Raw genomic sequence first — 20,328 nt, 5'->3', positions numbered from 1 at the left:
GTAACCATGGCCACCGCTAAATAAGAGCGATAATTAGTATAAAACTTCTTCCTTTTTTTTTTCTTCAAATTGATGTCCCCTTAAAGCTAGTCACACATACTGTGAAAGAGCTTCAGCACTGACTTGTGCATGATTTCATTCTTTTCTATACCACAACTTCTCAAATTATATATCGTAAGACCGTTAATTAAGTAGACATAGTCGGCAAGTTCAAGTCATCGCGATAAAAAAAATCAAAACTATCATTAACAGTTTTCCCCAAATTTGTGATTTCCTACGATCGAAACAAATACTATCAAGGGGTATAGTGACAACAATAAACACTGTCTTGAATTTTTCATGAAAGTACAGTATTGACACAAAGAAAATTGTCAAGAACAGATTGAAAATCAAATGAAATTCTTCTCATTTGATAGTTCTAACAGACAAGAGGATAGAAGAGTAAGAACTGATAAAAGAGAGGGTGTACAGGGAGAAAAGAAGCAAGGGGGTAATAAATTTGAAATCCAGTTCTAAAACTATGTACTATGCAAAAAATAACAAAACTTCACAATAATTATAATATCATAACTTCACCAATCCGCTTTAACCGTATTTCGACCAAATTTTACTGTTGTACTAATGAAACTCTTCTCTTTCTTTTCAGCCTGCCTTTTGACTGTTCAAAATTCCCTTTAAAGAAGTTTTAACAGATGCAGACAAAGATGATAAAATGACACATCACAGATTAAAAACAAAACAAAACAGAACAAAACAGCAAAACAAAACAAAACAAAACAAAACAAAACTGTACACAGATATCGACGTATACATGCAACGACCGCAAGAATTCTTGATGTGGAATTCTGCATCAGCACGGGGAGGGTGGAGGCAAATGGTTGATAGGATATGACGTCATTAAAGAATATATCTCACTGAATTTTTAATCATGTCAAGCCATCCTAGCCGAGTAGGGCTTTAACGACTCGCGATCGTGACTGAATTCAACGAACAACTGTAGATCTACAGCAAATAATTAATCTGGAAGACTTGAGGAGAGAGAGCGGAGCTAGCATAGCGATGAGAGGTAATCTTATACGTCAATAGAGGGCGGGCATCCAGTATTTTTGTAAAAGTAGGGGAGCAGCGCATGGTAAGTTGATGTGTATTTTTCATTGAAATTGCAGGCCTTTATTTCACTTTATAGTTTAGTCGCTACCATGGTATTTCATTTATTGATATCGTGTGTTTTTTTTATTCACTTCTTGAATGGTGTGGTCAAATTTATGTGGCTTAGATCGCGGTCGTCTGCCAGCGATACATATGACGGTCCCACATATTCAAAATTGTGCTGTCAAAGTGTGGCACGAGACGACGAATTACAGATTCCTTAATCATGTTTATAATATTGTTATCGTATAAACATTTAAACTTTTAGGCCTATGGTTTAGTAACGTAGCCAACCAGTTAGACCACTGAGCTTATATATTTTCATTGGTTGGACCCATGAAATCGTGATATCGGTCCCCTCTTGTCTGCGAGTGCGTCTTCACGATGTGCAAACTCTAAGACTAAGTTGTTAAGTCTCTAATTGTTAGAAATGGAGGTGTATTGTGGATAGCAGTCGACAGTCACCAGTCACTGCACTCACTGGCTATCCTATGACAACCAGACAAAATGAATGGCAGGGAATCCGGGAATGGAGTGGTGGACTATTTCAGGATAAATTTAAAGCTTTAATGCCCTAATTATAAGCATATTGAGAGTCTTTTCAGTGCATGTAGGTTGATAAGAAACTGTGTAACCTACACCTCCATGCATGGAATATTGGCATGGGAGGTTGAACCATGGACCATAGTCAGAGACAGGGTCTATGTTTTGGTGCTTTTTTTTTTTTTTTTTTTTTTTTTACACTACTTTACCTTCCTTGTAACCAGTTAGTGTCTACAAGTTGTAGTAGACCTGCTTACTACTACTTGATTACTATTTAAGTACCACTGACAAATCATTATAAGGGAAGAGCAGGAATTGTGGTATGACTATGACACAAGGTTACTGCGACCAGCCCCATACGCATAGCGTAATGGGGCTGTGGACTGTAGCATTCAGGATAGTGACTAGGTAGTATCGCGCACAAATATCTACTTAAAATCGAAAAATTTATTCAATTTGAAGACTTACCAGTGAAGTTGAAGTATTGACAACGGGGTTCGTGCAACGTTTGGTTCTGTCAATAGTCCCTTTCTGTTCGAATTGATGACTTAATGTGACTCGGTTGAGAGAAACCTTGGAGAGACCTCTACACTGAATTGACGGCCAGCGCATGCACACAAATTTCTAATCCATTTCGACTGGATAAGATGTCTGTGTGCGCACGGGGATTCTCGCACGGGGATTCTCGAATATACATGTAACTGAGGCTGAGCCAGCCTTTCTGTCCATGGATCCCCACACTACACCTGTAGGGTCTTTAACCTTGGTTTTGTTCAACAAGAACCAGAGCTCTCTTGAATTTTTTTTAGAAGTCAATGCTAAGTAAAGGCACAGATCATCATCCACAGACCCTGAGGAACAAGGTCTGTTCATGGGCTTGTGGGCGATCATGTACTTTCGTATCCAAGTAGACATCTGGAATTTCACATTTTCATAATCAAATTCCACCAAAATCACATGCATCATTTGAAACAATCAGTCATTGGAAAGCTGAGATATCGACCTCGACTTTCAGGTTGTTGCACAATCAGAAACTGAAGATACCCCCCTAACATTGTGAGACATACAAAGTAACCTGGAGCTGAAAATCAGTATAGGGTCTACGTGATTATGGCAAGTAGAAGGAAGTCGATTAAAAAAATGTATGTGTGCGTGTGTGTGTGTTTGTCTGTCTGTCTCAGTATGTCTGTTTGTGTGTTCTTGTGTGCTCTAGGAACTGAATTTCTCAACTGACTTTATTCCACTTGCCATAATCATTTGTACATTGATTTTTAGCTCCAGGTTAGTACTAAGTTTTTGAAAGATATGTCGCATAATCTTAGATTGCTAAGTTTAGTTTCTTGTGCAGGCAGCATACGCGGCAATAGTGAATTTTGAGGGTCATAAAGAGCAAGCTGTTTTGAGTGACATCATGATAGTTGACGTCACCGTTGATGTCTTAGCTTTCAGATTACCAATTTGGTTCAAATTTACAAAGAGTGATTAAAAATAAGCTGGCAAATATATCCTGTGATTTTGGTGTAATTTAGGTTTGTGGATTTTGAGATGTCAACATCGATGTAAAAGTACATTATAGTGCCAGCTTGTGTAGGTATCAATTTTTAAACTGATCATTTTAGGTTTCATGGTTATGATTAAAGGCTATTGCTTGTGTGCTCTGGTTGACAGGTTGACAGATTTGCACAAATGACCATTAGTGAGGAAGATGTGTGGAATTTTCTGCATTGTATCTTCCTCCAGAGTGCCTGTAACAAGACTAGACCAAAAGGTATGTTTCCCAAACAGTATTCTTATTTCAGCTTTGAAATTATTAATAAATTGTCCCCTCTGTATCAGTGCTTACTAATAAGATTTTTGTCTAAAAATCTAAGAATGCACGCTACTGTCACGGGGAAAGGTTGCTTAATGTTAAAACTCCTGCCACGTTCTCCATGATTCTTGGGCACATTTTCTCATCATCTTCTCATTCTTGTTCTTTTATTGTTCTTTTGCTTCGAATATAATTAGATATCATTATCATCACTGTTAGAAGTGGTAGTAATTATAGTAGTAGTAGTGGTGGTAGTAGTAGTAATAGTAGTAGCAGCAGTAATTGTTGTAGTAATAGTGTTTTTAGTACTTTTTTATCAATTTATTTAAGTGAAATTGATTGATTTATTTTATATTCTTTGTTAATATCATAATGATTCAACTGTTACTGATATTTTTTCATTATCATCATGAAGTTGTTCTCATCACAAAAACTTAACATCGTAAAATATGTTGACACATGCTGTTCTAATCTCAAATTCTATTTTAATGAAATTTCAGAGAAATTTCAATGGCTGATACTAGAAGATGAGTCCTTTACCACACTAGAAGAGCTATGGCACAATAACATAGTTACACTTTTAATTGAAAACTTGAGGCACCTTCATGATTGTACAGAGTTTGCAATTTCATTTGCATGTACACTGTATATATACTTTTTTTTTCAGTTGCTGGCTACCTTGCAGAACAGGGGACCTGATCTCGCATCAGTCATAGAAAATAAAGCCCTGGTTTCCTGCCGTTGCTCATCACAACTTGGTAACACATCACTTTCAAGTGAAGATGGTGGAACTGATACCAAACAGTGTAAAAGCGTACCCCAAAGATCCAACGTGGACAAAGAGAATCAGTGCCTCCCTTCATCGAAAGCTGAGGGAGAGCTGTGCTCGGACCTCATCCTGTTACCAGAAGACCAAACTCTCACAGGACTGCAGCCACAGGCAGATAGTTGCCCGACAGTTTATGGGACATTCATTGGGCAGGTCCTGCACCTCCGAGGAGAACCTACCCCACAACCTGTCTCAGACGATGCGGGAAACATCCTGCTCTGGAATGGAGAGATCTTTGGTGGAATAGAGGTTTGTCCCTCTTGGCTACCTTGGTGTACTTGGTATCCTGTAATCTTCCACTGTATTCACTCACTGATAATACAGGCTTTCAATACAGACCAATATACCTCTGGAGCACCAGGGCACCATTTCATCAAAGTTGTCAGCGCTGACTAGTCGTCAGTCTCTGACAATTACCATAGTAACAGTCAGTGACCAAAGCTTCCCAGCCATTCAAAACCAAAGATTTTACTGAAATTGTCAGAGACTGACAACTTGCCAGCACTGACTGAATTGATGAAACACCCCCAGATGTCAGATCTCATTATAATGAGTTGTTTGGCCCCCAAATATGTACATTTTGTTTCATGTTATGTTTTGAGAAATTTTGGATCATTGATGGATTTCTTAAATTGTGAGGAACATTGTCCCTGTTGTATTTTATAGATCTATACACGTCATTGTTTGATATTGATAGATTAGTGTAACTCTTTGCGTGCCACAGTGTAAACCCCCTGTGAACCACATTACTCTGAGACTGCAACATATGAGCAATTGGAAAACGTTCTGTTTTTCAAAGCCATGTAACTTTTTATTGAAGTGTTCATGCTAGAAATACTTCACACCAAAGTTACAGACAAAATTGCAAACTTTGCTGCGATGTAACACCTTGTGTCTGTGATGCATTCAACAAACTGTGGCACTTGTATTGCGATTTATTGTATTAGTTTGTGATGTGTTGAGCAAAATATTCAGTGTTAGCAAGCCATTAACTGAGGTACCGGGTAGGTTTAGAATAGTCAAAGAGTTAAACACCCCATACCACAGAGGCTTCACGGAATTGTAGCTTTCCTGAGCATGTACATCAGAGAACTACATTTAATCAATAGAAATAACATGTTTCGTGTTGCTTCAAGTAGAGCATCAAGTTGAGTTATTCATAAAACTTTGTTGGTATTTTGCATAAATGTGTATCTCTTGTATAGAGTAGTAGGAGAGAGAATTTGAGGGTGAAGATTGGACTGACAGATACAACTTATAGCAGAGTCAGGTTTACATTGCCTGATGTATCTCCTGGGTAATAGCCAGCAGTAGTAGCCAGACAACTTCCAAGCGTTGACTCTTCTTCAACCTGCTACTCGTGTGCACAAAATTGAATTCATCCCGTATATTATATTTGTCCCACCCAAGTCATCATCGCCATCACCTTAAATGAAGTTAACCTGTTCAAGCTAAGGAGCCAGCATGTATACGTAACCAGGGATACAGTTAGTGTTGTCTATTGTTACTCACATTGTTTGTTCCCTTGGCAACAGCATCACAATCATGAAATGGGATTAGCTCGTCGGATGTCCAAATGAATGCCACGATTAAGTTGGGCTTTTATGAATTTGCTTCCTGCTTGGCAGTCAGAGCCTTTGTAGGGCCTCTCCCCACCCCCTCCTTTTTTTTTCTTTTTTTTTTTTATACACTTCCAATGATGTTTGACATTCTAGTTAGTCTGGCTTCCAGACCCTCTGCTTGTACTATTTTGCTGTACAGAATATTGACGCCCTCAACGTCAAAAACTAGAATAGTTTAAGGTGGTTTGCCTTCAGCAAAGGCGGTGACTCTGTCGCGTGGTGCCGACTTTGTCGCCATGGAGTCCAGTTGGCAAAGGGACTGGTAACCAGACTACATTCTAGTAGGCATTACAGGCCAGTGGCATCTCATTTTCATCAAATTCTATCTTCATCTATATTCTGCCGCAATTTCATCAATTGAAATATTTCATTGTAATGTGATTTTTAGGAAATAACATGTGACTAAACCTTCATGAAAGTGTCATCTTGTAACAATAAAAACATAAAATTCTGTATGTGGTCAGGGTATTTGATTAATTGATAGGCAAGCATACGACAGAGATTGCGGCCAAAACAACACCAGCAAAATATTTGAATGGATTCAATAAGAATAAAATCAAGTACAGAATGTACCCCTAGACATTATACATGAAGAGAATAGAAATGAAAAGAATGTAAGGATCAAAATTAATTGGCCAGAATTGAATAGCTCTTGTTGTAATATTAAGATCTGTTGAGTTGCTGCATGGTATGACAAATTATTTTGCCAGCTGAGTATTTGGGATGTCAGGACAGCAAATTGATACTTTGTGGAAATGTAAATTTGTCCCACCTGTAGGTACATGGAACTAATGACACAAAAGTTTTACTGGACAACTTGAGAGAAAGCTTAAATGAAGAAGATGTTCTGAAAGTTTTGGAGAAAGTCAGAGGTCCTTGGAGCTTCATATACTGGCAGGTAAGTTTTTTGTATGTTTGTTGTTTTTGCTTTTTTTTTTCAAAACTTGAGTTTTTAAAAGATAAAACATATTTACATGAAAATATGAATACATGTACATTTTTTTTTGTCTGCATGAGCAAGCAATTTTGAAAATATGAATACAATAAACAAATATTTACGTGTATGTACAGATATACATGTAGATACATATGCATGTTCATCATGATGCATACATATTTACCTGTGTGATTGTTTAGAGTGAGTGGAGGGAGAGCTAATCTCCTAGCAGGGTGAGAATCCTGAATGATATTGGGGTACCATTGAATCTCATCACATACATGTAGTGCCAGCACTTTACAGTTGATCAACCTGAATGTAAGGAAGACCCAAGTTCATTAGAGAGAATTTTGAGGAAAAAAATGAGAAAAGAGAGAGAGAGAAAAAAAAAACTAAAACCAACCAAACAAACAACAGTTGACTTTTTTTTTTTCAATTTTCAATTGTTGAAATGTTATGTGTAAAAATTAGAATGTTATAATTTATTTGAATGACTACCTTTATTTGCATTACTTTGCAAGAGTTCTTAAAAAATGTAGCCAAATTTATACTCTGCTGTTACTATATTCAGGTTTTCAATTTCATAAAAGCCCAACTATTTCTCAGATGAGGTAACATGAGTGACTATCAATAAGCTTTGCATGATGAGGTAATACAACAAGCTATGCTAATCAGCCTTGAGGTGCCACCTAAAAACACTGCATTAATTGAGACAGTCTGGAAAGCACAGAGATCAAAACAGTCATTGTCAATTTCCCAACAATTACAATCATATTGCAGAGTTAGTCTGCCTTCAAAAGACATTTTCACGGCAGTTTGTTCTGGGTGAACCTGTGGAATGTGTTTACACAGTGTTTCCATAGCTACTGGATCAAACTGTACACTCAGTCTTTCATGTAACAATGTCTCCAAACATTAGATGCTGAATTTTCTCATTGTTGTGTGCAGATGTACAATGTTTGCTTTTGCAATGGAAGGGCAAGGGTGCAGCTACATTTGTACTGACATTTTGACCCCACCTTTTTGTATCATTTGTAAGAAACAATGTCCTTTGTGAAAATACATGATTTCCCACCATGCAAACCACTATGGTAGCTTTCGAAGTATACTACATTCTGTCTGTGATGTTAACATCACTATGTATTTTGCAAAGCAAATGTTTTGACATTGTTCAGGATTTTACCATTGTTATTAAAGTCTGTATAGATGCTGCTACTTTTAGTATCAAAGTCAATTCAAGTTCATTCCTGTCAAGAAACACAATCATTTTGAGCCAGCCTACCAATGCACTATCATTTAGGTACTGTATCGCAGCCCTTGTAGAAAAGAAAAGAAAAGAAATTGCCCCCCCCCCCCCCCACAGGGCTCTCCATAAGCTCAGATCTTCTCATACTATCAGTATGATGCTATGAAGAATCAAAGGTTGAGAACATATGCTTGATAAACATCAGAACATGTGTGTGACCGGATGTTACGATATGCAAGTATTTATTTTTCCCATGGAGAATGGTTTTTAGAATTAATTAGTCGCTGAAATGATTTATAATTGTGATGGTGATGTGCATTCCTAAATCTCTTGATAGTGAGTGACAACATGACTCTTAAAACTTTATATTATACTAGAATGTATTGTCACCCAATTAAACATCACCATGAGGGGCGGATCCAGGAATTCCATAAAGGGGAGGCCCCTTTGCAAAATTAAAGGGAGGCAAAGGCATCCCCCATTTTTTTCTTTTTATTTCTTTTGTTGTAACCAAAAATAAAGAGGAAGCACATGCCCGGTTCGCCCTCCTCTGGATCCACCACTGATCATACAGCTCAGTCAATTTAAGTTTGTCAGTTATTGAAAACTGAGTCCCCAGACAGTGTCTTTCACATTGTACCTATTGCCTACATGAGATGTGGTCATGCATTCTTCACAAAACACGGTAAACCATGTTTGTTAATTTTTATCAAAGAGATGAGTTATTAGTATCGGTATACACATATATGCTGCTTTTCGGGGCATTATTGATATTATCATCCCACCCTTAGGATCTCAAATTGACATCCAGAGGGACGATAATATACAAATGATGCACAGGATAGAGTGCGTTAGTGGAGATGTAGCGCTCGAGGGTATTTACAATTGTGAAACATGCACGAGGCGAAGCCGAGTGCAAGTTGCACTACATTGTAAATACTTGAGAGTGAGCTGCATCTCCACTAACGCCACGAAATAATCCCGTGCATCATTTGTTTTATAAAATGGGTTGAAAACTAACTGCATTTTTCACGTACCTTTGTGGGTCAATACCAGTCAAAGAGTCAAGATGTCCGAAGATGTTCGTCCCAAACATTTACGCACGTCGCCCTCGGAAATCCCGCACATACTGTACGTATAAGAGTATACGTACGCCACACATGTTATGCACACAAGAAAGGCGGGCCGGCAGCCCGAACTAGAAGTTGTTTACAGGATTGACAGCGCGTATAGTAGCGCGCGACGCACTTGTAACAACTGATTGAGTGCGCACTGCTAGTGTAAACATTGTGATGTTAGGCCGTGCATGTAATAGTGAGAAATTAATACAGGCACACGTGACTCATTTCAGCGCTTCCAGTTGGCTACATTCTTGAACCCATTTTATAATCAACAATGCCCAAAACGAAAGCAGTCTATATCTGATTTATATACCACATAGAATTAACAGAAATTTTACTTGGTCTATCGTGATGCACATATAATTTTTGGCCTGCTCTTCATCTAACCACAGCTTTGAAATTAAACGGTTGCAGAACTCTGCGTTCATAGCGTTTTGTGTGTTACCCCACCCGTGAGATCATTGTCAAAATTTGGGGACTGCCTTCATCTTCAAGTATGTATGTGAATGTCTTAACAGTTAACCCGTGTTCATCTACCTCCCTTCCCCAACAACAACAACAAAATCCATCCACATTATTACATTGAAAAAAATAAAAACAACAACAAAACAACAACAACAACATCAGGAGTCGACTTCGAGGTTGTGGTTTGGACGGGATTTCTTCGGGAGACGCAGCCTCCTCTTACAGCTGACCCAGACTGGTAACTGGGTCACCAGCGTATCTCTTTCATCCGTTGCCCGCAAGACCAGGCCGAGCGTCCCCCAGGTATGTTGTTGTGCTTTGCCCTGATGGCCAGACTGAATGAAGTGGGATGAGAGAGTGGTGTGAAGATGGTTTGGGGGAAGTGGGGGGGGGGGGAGATTGGGGTGGATAGAGGGGGGGGGGGGGGGGGTAGGAGGGAGTTATGGAGAGAGATGAAGGGGTGTAGATCTGTGGAGAATATTTACTGCCTTCTTGCATTGAGCAAGTAGGCCTCCTCAATCTTGAGTTGTAATGTGCCTGCAAATCAGAATTGGGTGAGATTTCCCCTCCCCCAACCTTGTAATGTGACAGGAGAAAACTGATCAAGTGAGAGACAAGCTTGGTGCATGTGTCTGTATGTATTTTGTCTGGAATTGTAGTTGTAAGTCAGATGTGTTGCTAGGTTTTGTGTCTTGTTGAATAAGAGAAATGGGAACGTGGAAGGAAAGGTGAATTGCTGAACAAAAGCTGATTGAATGATGACAGGATGAATAAATGGATAGACGGACTGATGGATGAATCAATGCATTTCATGTTAATGAATGAATGAATGAATGAATGAATGAATGAACAAATGAATGAAATGTATTTGTGAGTTAATCTGGAGTGTCACCTGCACTATTAAAACGATATTTTTGAACCAATTTAGTATTTCCTAGAAAGGACTAGAGAATATCGTGTAGGGCCTAAAGTGGTAGGAACACAATCTTTATGACGCCACTCCACCAACGACCTGTGGAAATAGGATGCTTTATTCTTTGGTCTCTGTGTCAACGGCTTCAAGATGAAATGTATAGAAAATTAGGCGAGCACAGGAACTGAATATCTTACAGCCTCTAGCAGAACAGAGTTGGAATGAAGAAAGCTTACTTACTACATTACCTAGTGTTTTGCCAATATTCATTCCATAGGCAGATACAAGTAAGAATGTTTAATGTGACAATTCAAATGTCAGATGTAATAATGATAGAAATATTATTGATTGGTTCTTTTATTACAGTGCATATCTTTCAAAGAGTCTCTTATGTGCAACACTATCTATGTACAAAGGGATATATCAGTTTTGTCATTGTATAGAGCTTGCAAAAATAACACAAGAAGTCACATGTCCAATCACATGAGTACCGGTAGTGTACATGTACGTATTCATTTGTCTCACAATGCATGTAAATGTCAGTTCTCCATAGAGACACGTTTCTCATCAATACCGGCATGACATCATAGGTGAAGGTCACTTAGTTCTTGTGTTTCCTCCAGTGGAAGGATGGATTAAAAGTGTATACATTACTTCACACTATCATAGCTCCATGCATAATCCAAGAAAACAGTACAATGGACATCCTCCGACAGAGTTCATTGTACAGTGTGCCATAGCACTGACACACTCTGAAAAGTGTTTTTCTTGTCTTCCTTTGTTCAATTTCTGTGCACACCCACATGCTGCAAATATCTTGAATGATTTGACATTATTCTTTGAGTAAAGTGTAGTTGGATGACCCTGTGCACAATGATAAAAGGAGAGAAAGAAAAAAGAAAAAAAAAGTGTTTTTATGTGTGTGTGTGTGGGGGGGGGGCATACATTTTTAAGTCACTAGTACAATCGATGTACCATGGTAATCGCCGCTCTTCAGTGTTTCTTTACCTGAGCAATACCCATAGAACTCCAAGTTATTCTATGAGAGGAAAATGTCAGGTACTACATATCGAGATGCCAAGTTAAAATGCCATGGGGTGATGACTGACTGCCAGGCATTGGTGTGGCAGGCCATACAAAGGAATCGCCAGCTTCCTCCCTTACCAGCCACTGACACTTCAAGAATTTCACCTCTCATAAACATTTTAAAGAGCAATCAATTATTTCTTTTGCTGTCCATATAAAAAAGAAGAAGAGGCATAGGAGGAGGGAAGTGGAGTGAACAGGAAGCTTGTTAATGACATTTTGATGGATACTTTGATTGATAGATGGGTAAATGGACAGATGTGTGCATACATACAATTGTACATACAATTGTACATTGTATATGTTCTATTCTGTGTGCATATTATAGGGGCCTACCTATAACATACTGTATACAATGTGTACATACATGCATGTATACACAGCATGCTTATACTATACATGCAGCAGGATACTATACATACATACATGCATACATACATTACACACATACGTACATATGTATATACATGCCTACATTCATTGAAAGATCCAGAGATATGCCAACAAATGATACAAGCGGTAGATTGGTTGGATAAGTAGATAGATCGATGGGTAGATATGAAAATAGAGTGAGGGAGCAGGAGATAGGGGTGGGGAAGACCTACAGGAGAAAGGAAACAAAAGATTGTTTGCATGGATTACATAACGATGTATAGTACATACCTGTCATGTTAAAAAGAAGATCAGACTGCCTCTAGTGTAGCAGTTACATAAAAATCAAAGTTTTAAGGATTTTCCTTGTGTCTGTTAAAACTAAAAACAATCACAAGTGATGCTTATGATTTGTTACTAAATACTTGGACATAATAGATGTCATCCACTGTTTTCTGATGAGTAGTAACACATCATGTTGTACAATGTAGTTATTGTGTGACAAACATGTATACCCAGTGAGTATAATTTTAGGCCTATGTTCTATGTGTAGGATTGATACTCGGTACTTTGAATAGCAAGGTTTGTGTTACTGTATTTCATGATTTGTTGTAGTTCTGTAACATTTTTTTTCCACACCACCCAGATACCGATATGTTTGTCTGCACTGTGAAATTTCGCAGAAAAGATTGTGCAACACGTCCTTCCTTTCTTGAAATGATTATATCTTTAGAAACATATGATGTAAAATCTATTTGTAATTCTCATATCTTTTCTATCTAAGGCTGATTAATCTGAATTTTGGAATTTAGCATAAAACTTTGTGCCACATGTCATTACTGTTTAGAGGTAATTTTTATATCTAACTTCAGCTGTAACATCTATGGGTAATTCTCAAACATGTCTTTACCATCTATTAAAGGCAGATTATATCTACACCTTGTAAGATAGCACAGAAAGTGCTTCATCATGTCTGTAGTATCCAGAGAGTTTCATCTTAACCCGTTGAGGACGGACTGATTTTGCTACAACACGCATTTCCCACAGCACCTGCCCGAGTATACTCAGGACTCGTCGTCAAGGGGTTAACTTTGAGAAGCATTACCTCACTTCAACTGCCTTTGACTGCTGAAACTTTACACCCCCCCCCCCCCCCCCCCCCCCAAAAAAAAAAAAAGGAAAGAAAGGAAAGAGAGAGAGAGAGAGAGAGAGAGAGAGAGAGGGAGAGGGGGATAAAAAGAGAAATATAGCCATCAAATAAGAAAGCTGCACTTTGTGTGGTGGCCTTTTAGTGGATGCTGTAATTGTACATCATGCAGGTGTCATTGGCATGCGGTTAGAAACTTGTGGTGTAATTAGAAGCCTGTGGAGTTGAAACCTGGCTGGCATGACATGGACTCTCCTTGGGTAAAGACAGCTTTAAAGGCACTGTCACTCTTCTGTTTCAAGATTTCAGAATGATAGTGCACAAATTCTGCAGCTTTTTAAAAATTCCACAGATATTGAAGGCCCTTTTTACCTTTGGGAGCAATGATTAAAAAAGTGTTCAAGATATTGCTTTTGATGCATATGTGTAGGTCAGTTGTATCACGAAACATCTTACCATATATGAAATTTTTGCAATAGAGACTATTAAGAATATAAGGAGATATCACTATTTTTCCCATTAAACCATAACTGTAGACGGTTTAGTCTGGAAACATTTATTATAACTATTGTTCACGTTTTGTATAACATTGATTATACTGGTTCAAATTTTTACATTGGTTGTTTCTATCCCTAACTCACATTTTAGAACTATTTTGAAGCTCTAATGCTGGGTTTTTGTTTCATCTGCAAATGGTAAATTGTGCCTTTAACAAAAATACACCCAGAAAGAGACATGGGTGTTAAAAATTATGATCTAGTGCTGAGCATTCAATAGACCATTTCTGTAATTGTTTTAAAATTCATGGTTATTTTTTTTTGTACAACCTTGAAACGAACCATTTTATTCACCTGCTTCATCCAATCAAGTTTCTATAACTGGAATTCAGTATTAGCATTCATTAGATGTTGCTAGAGAGGGCAAACTTCTGGCAAGCTTTGTGGCTGTTCTGCAATCTTTTGTGAACAAAGCATGCATATCATTTGAATACATTATGAAATCCAAAAAAATATATTTCAGTACTTCAATTTGCATGCATGATGCTGCAAACCCTCATGCTCATTTTCCTGGAGAAACTAATGAACTCACTGTCAGCAAGTGCAATGAGTGAATGTTTGCCTGCCTAAAATATAGGGCTTTTGCTCAAAATAATGTCCATTCTAATTGACAGGAATAGCCTCAGAGCATGGACTGACGTTAAAGGACAAGTGCACCTTCATATACATGTGGATTGAGTGAATGCAGCAATATTAGTAGAACACATCAATGAAAGCTGGGGGAAAATCAGAGAATCTGTTCAAAAGTTATGGATTCTTAAAGTAAGAGAAGACTACTACAGTGTGTAATGTCACATGCGTAGAACGATTCACACAACTCTCGACTTGTCACTGACATATGTCAAGGATGATATTATTCCCCTTGCCTTGTGAAAGAGGTGTTCCTTTATTATGCGAAAAAAGTGAAAATATGTTGAATTTTCTTTATATTTTCTCTATATCATTATTATTTGACATCACAAGCTGTAGTAGTCTTCTCATCCAGCGATGGCGGCAATGAAACTTCAAAGATTCATAACTTTTGAACAGATTGTTTGATTTTCCTCAAACTTTCAATGATGTGTCCTACTAATATTGCAGCTGCATTCTCTCAATTGACATGTATATGAAGGTGAACTTGTTCTTTAAGAGTTGTCATAGGAATGCTATATGATGGAAATGTGCGTAATATCTAAATACACAATGAAATGAAACTGGTTGTGTGTGTCTTACTGTTTTTTAAAATCTCTCTTTCTGCCCTGTTTTCAAGATGCACATTCCTCCTCCAACCGTGCGCAGGAGTTTTGTTTTGCAGTCAAATGTAGAACATCTGCTTGGGGAGCCTTCCAAATATCTTGTCATTCATGGCAATGTTGACCTAATTTTGGACCAGTTCTTTGAAATATTTGAAGGACACTCAGAAAAAAAAGGAAGATGGAAAGAGAGGGAATCTCTCGAAAATAGAATTTCCTGCTGTGCCAAGTAAAGAGGAAGTACATAGAGAGAAAATAGAAGTCATTGTAGAAGACGTAAACATGCAGAATAGAGAGAATACAGTACCAGGTAAACATCAGAAAGTACGTTTTGTTTGATGAGGGACTGATAAATGTGAAAGAAAGGCATCTAGTACCTGGGAAGACTTGAATTGGTTTGTTTTGAGGTACAAGTTTTCACTTTCGTGGTGAAATCCTGGAGGGATCTTAATGTATTGATGTTGGCTCATTTGGAAGAAAGATTTTGGAAGCAGGCATGTGCTTTTATGCCTGATATTGGTAATTGTGACTAATTCATATCCTATTAATGTCCAATAAAAATATATACAGGTCACTTTGTGAAAGATGTGAATGTCCCTTTACTCCTGAGCCAAAGCACTTGATTGATAGCCTTGTCATCTTTAATATTGCTGCTGATTTCTCTTCTCAGCTACAGTCAGTGAATATCATATTCCACACCTGTAGTAAATTGCAGTTTGCTGGAAATTGCAATACAATTAACCAAATGTACAATGCAGCAATACTGTAGCCAGCCCCTTTCAAAAGCTTACAGGGGGGTGTTTCATAAAGCTGTTCTTCAACGATAGAGTTACGAATGACTTAAGAACGACTGGTGATCAATTCGTGTGCTGAACTATTGAAATTCTGATAAGTATAATAGTCTATAGCTCATCAGAACTGATCACCAGTCATTCTTGAGTTGTTCGTAACTTTAAGAACAGCTTTATGAAACACCCCCAGGTAGCAACTTCTTAACCACTAATAGCTTGTTACTCATGGTCAACCCATGGAGGTGGGAAGCCACCTCCCTGGTCAACCTGTTCCTGTGTTGCAAGTTTTGCGTTTGACTATAGTACTAGTGTTGTAAAAGGAAAGTAATGGGATTAGGCCTAACTATTGTTGTACCTAACTATTGTTGTTAAGTTGTGAGAAATGGATAATGAAATTGAAAAATCAAATTGAAGAAGATAGCAAATGGATTTTGGTTTGGTGCATGTGACATAGTTACCCCAGCAGCGACCCCATACGGACAAATACGTACTGTAAAGGGGTCGCATAGCAAACCTATACCTGTCACGCAGGCACCTGATATGGCTAAGCATTTACGTGACCAGAGACCAAAATAGAGGGTTTTATACTGAAATTAGTAGCCTTACTCTTAGATAAGATACTTACAATCATGGCAGGCGAAGTCGATTTACAATATGATCTGTTTTGAGAGCCCTGTGAAAGAGTTTATTCGAGGTTTTTATAGTCCTACCGCATTTCGTATTGTAGTACGACTTACACAGCGCATGCGCTAATATGGATAAAACGTAGCACATACTGTAATACGCAATGTATGCGTGTGGAAAAAAAAACGGACGGCTCGCTGAGAACTGAAATGAATATTCATGAGACGTAACAAATAGAATGCATGCTGGGCGATGATTTACTATCGGGCCTACCGGCACTTATTTATTCGTTTTTAAAGCACATTTCGAATGTGTGGTTCATTATTTATTTGCAATAAAGGAAGTGCACACATAATGAACATCTGGAGATGTGAAGGATTAAGAAAATAACAGGTCATTTTCATGATAGAGGGTATGTTTTTTGTTTGTTTTTTTTTATTTTTTTTCCCAGTCTGCAGAGGCAATGCCCCAGATGTCTCATCTATAGATCAAGTTTCCTTTCACACTGTACATTATAGTTTTAATGTTGTACATTCACAATGGGCTCCACTCACAAGCTCTGCTTCTTGGGGACTCATATTCATTTTTGCTTCATGTTTATTTTCTACTGTGATTTGAATTGAATACACTTCTGTTACATGTTTTGTTTATTTCCAATAGGTGAGAATTGTTTGATTATCTTTTGAGAGACCTTTTTTTTTTCCAAAGACTTACTATCGTGTGAGAGGAGATCCTTCCTGTCTTTCTTTTTCTGTCAGGCTTGTCACTTTCTGTTTGATTGTGTGTATGTGTGTGTGTGTGTCCGCGTGCGTGTGTGTTTCATAATTATTGTGTGTAACAAGTTGGAAGAATTGGAAGCTAAATTTCTATGTACTGTGACATACAGATCAATAAAATTGACTCTTGAGTATTCATTCATTTTCATTCATTCATTCATTCATAGCAATGGGACAAGAAGTGTCTTCTGAAAATTTTTAAAATTTCAAATGTCATAACTTCCTTATTTTTTATCCGATTTTATCATTATACCCCCGCCAAACGAAGTTTGAAGGGGGTATATAGGAATCAGCGGACGGTCGGTCGGGCGGTCGGTCGGGCGGTCGGTTGGGCGGTCGGGCGGTCGGGCGGTCGGGCGGTCGGGCGGTCGGTCCGTTGCAAATCTTGCGTCGCGAACTACTTCCTCAGTTTTCAACCGATTCCCATAAAACTTGGCACAGATGTGTGCCTTGGGTTGTAGATGTGCAAGACGTATTTTTTGACAGTACCCAAAAGTACGTTGCCATGGTAACGGCATATTATGGGCAAAAATGGGTACAAATCTTGCGTCGCGAACTCCTCCCACAGTTTTTGATCAATTTTTATGAAATTAGGTACAGATGTTCATCTGAATATGTTAATGTGCAAGACACATATTTCCGCAGTGGCAAAAAGTGTGTTGCCATGGTAACGGCATGTTATTGGTAAAATATAGGGCAAAATGCTTCATGGCAAAACTGCTTCATCAGTGTTCTTCCAATTCTCATGGAATTCATATTGAATGTTTGTCTTAGGATATAGGTCAGTATGACACATTTCTTGACAGTGACAAAAAGTATGTTGCCATGGTAACAGCTCACATATTATGAGCCAAAATGATGGAAAATTTTGTGTTGCAAACTACTTCCTCAGTTTTTGCCCAATTTCCATGAAACTTGGTAGAGATGTGTGCCTTTGGTTGTAGATGTGCAAGACGCATTTTTCGACAGTACCCAAAAGTACGTTGCCATGGTAACGGCATATTAATGGCAGAAGATCAAGGAAAGATCTTGTGGATTTAACTACTTCCTCAGTTTTTTGACCAAAGCTTATGAAATGTTGTTTTGACCAAAGCTTATGAAATGTTGTTTGGCGGGGGTATAACCTGTCGCTGTAGCGACATTTCTAGTTTTTGCACTGTTCTGCTGGATTTTTTTAAAATCATTGTCGTGAAATTGATAAAATTTTAGACTGGCTTTCATCTTAAAGGCATAATGGATTGGTTAATGAAAAACTAGAAATTAACCCTTTCAGATCCATCCACATGGTCATTGGGATTGTATTCCATTGCTCCCCATGGCTTTTTTTTTAATGTTGTCTTGCTTGATCAATACCCTTTTAAGCCTTATACATACGTGTATGTACAATACTGCTGAAATGCATGCCGGTATTCCCCAACGCGTTTACATCGTTCGTTTGCTTGCGATCGGCGGTCATGCCATCAGACAAGGAGTATGTATTCGTAGAGGCGCACGCATTTCTGTGGTCATTTCACTCATGCCTTTTTTTTATCCCATGATCCGATCCCGGCTTTGCTGCAGCGTGGCAGATGACATGTTAGAACGAGTTTATTTGTGCAGATTTTTAGAAAAATTGAAAAAATTACAGCAGTGTAAGATCTGATTGCGTTTGTTTTCATTTCATTCCTTCAGAATGGTATCATAATGAAGATAGGCACAAAAAGGATAACGAAATTTGTCCTGTTGTGTACCTTTCAAGAACGCATGCACAAAATGTGACGAGAAAAAAAAAAAATATCATAAAATAATCGCAGTCCCGTTGAAATTTGCGGAAACATTAGGCGCGAAAAGGATCTTGAATTCGGTCCTGCATGCCACGTTGGTTATCAAAAACGCATGCACAAATGCGAAGAAATTATCGGGAAAAAAAAACTACTTTCAATCCTTCTTGTGCGTGCATCACAACAGATTACAGCCGAAAGAATTCACGAAATCATCGCAATCCTGCTGATATCTGAGGTATAGAAATAGGCGCAAAAAAAAATGTGATATTCAAATAGTGCGAAGAGATTATTGGGGGAAAAATAAAAGACACATTTTCAACCCCTTCTGGTGGTGCATCATAAAGATTACAGCCGAATATCAAATCATGGCAATCCCGTTGAAATTTGAGGAAACGATAGGCGCAAGAAGGATATCGAATTCGGCCCTGAATACTGTCTTTCAAAAAACGCATGAATAATTTCGAAGAGATTTTCGGGAGAAAAATAAAGAATGTATTTTCAACCCTTCTGGTGTGTGCATCACAAAAGATTAGAGCCGAAATAATTCATAAAATTACCGCGATGCCATTAAAGTTTGAGTAAACAATATAGGCGCAACACGAATCATAAATTCGGCCGTGAATATACCTTCTAATCCGAGAGGACGCGCATTTACGAAATGTGGGAGAGATTATCGGTAAAAAGTATAAAAGGACACATTTTCAACCCCTTTTGGTGTGTGCAAAGTAAAAGATTACAGCCGTAGGAATTCATGAAATCGTCACAATCCCGCTGATATTAAATTGATAGGCGCAAACAGGATCATGAATTCGGCCGTGTTATGATCTTTCAAGAACGCATTTACGAAATTCGAAGATTTTATCGGGGAAAAATAAAGAACACATTTTCAACCCCTCTTGGCACGTGAATCATTAAGATTATAGCCGAATAATAATCCATGAAATCATGGCATACAATCCCGTTGAAATTTGAGGAAACAATAGGCGCAAAAAGGATCGTGAATTTGGCCCTGCATGCTGTGTATCTTTCAAAAACGCATACCGAATGCACAAGAGATTTTTGGGAGAAAAATAAGACACATTTTAAACCTCTTTTGGCGCGTGCATTATAAAAATTACAGCCGAAATGATTCATGAAATCATCACAATCCCGTTGAAGTATGAGGAGAACAAGAGGTGCAAAATAAAGGGCGCATTGTCAACCATTCTGGTGTGTTCATCACAACAGATTACATCCGAACAGTGATCCGAAGTAAAGTTCATGAAATCGTCACAATCCCGCTGATATTTGAGGTAGAAATACTTCAAGCGCAAAAAGGATCGTGAATTCGACCCTGATGCCGTAT

The 20,328-nt window shown here is 38.2% G+C and overlaps 1 protein-coding gene and 1 long non-coding RNA gene across 2 annotated transcripts in view; both read left to right on the top strand.

The window, feature by feature from the left end:
• Nucleotides 1-1,098: 1,098 nt before the first annotated feature.
• On the top strand, nucleotides 1,099-4,227 carry LOC139733474 (uncharacterized). The gene is made up of 3 exons (XR_011711096.1): nucleotides 1,099-1,132; nucleotides 3,361-3,460; nucleotides 4,170-4,227. It is a non-coding gene; the product is annotated as an uncharacterized lncRNA (long non-coding RNA).
• A 57-nt stretch (nucleotides 4,228-4,284) lies between these two features.
• Nucleotides 4,285-20,328, top strand: part of LOC139733506 (asparagine synthetase domain-containing protein 1-like) — a 64,930-nt gene continuing 48,886 nt past the window's right edge. The window contains exons 1-4 of the mRNA XM_071644317.1: nucleotides 4,285-4,308; nucleotides 4,347-4,580; nucleotides 6,732-6,851; nucleotides 9,885-10,025. Of these exons, the coding sequence (XP_071500418.1) occupies nucleotides 4,285-4,308; nucleotides 4,347-4,580; nucleotides 6,732-6,851; nucleotides 9,885-10,025 (519 nt within the window). The remainder of the gene's footprint in view (nucleotides 4,309-4,346; nucleotides 4,581-6,731; nucleotides 6,852-9,884; nucleotides 10,026-20,328) is intronic.

The sequence above is a fragment of the Diadema antillarum genome, unplaced genomic scaffold, assembly GCF_040938485.1.
Source record: "Diadema antillarum isolate AM-2024a unplaced genomic scaffold, OU_Dant_1.0 seq00000481_RagTag, whole genome shotgun sequence".
Taxonomy (NCBI): Eukaryota; Metazoa; Echinodermata; class Echinoidea; order Diadematoida; family Diadematidae; genus Diadema; species Diadema antillarum.
The sequence above is the reverse complement of the archived record's forward strand: the minus strand, read 5'-3'. Positions and strand labels throughout refer to the sequence as shown.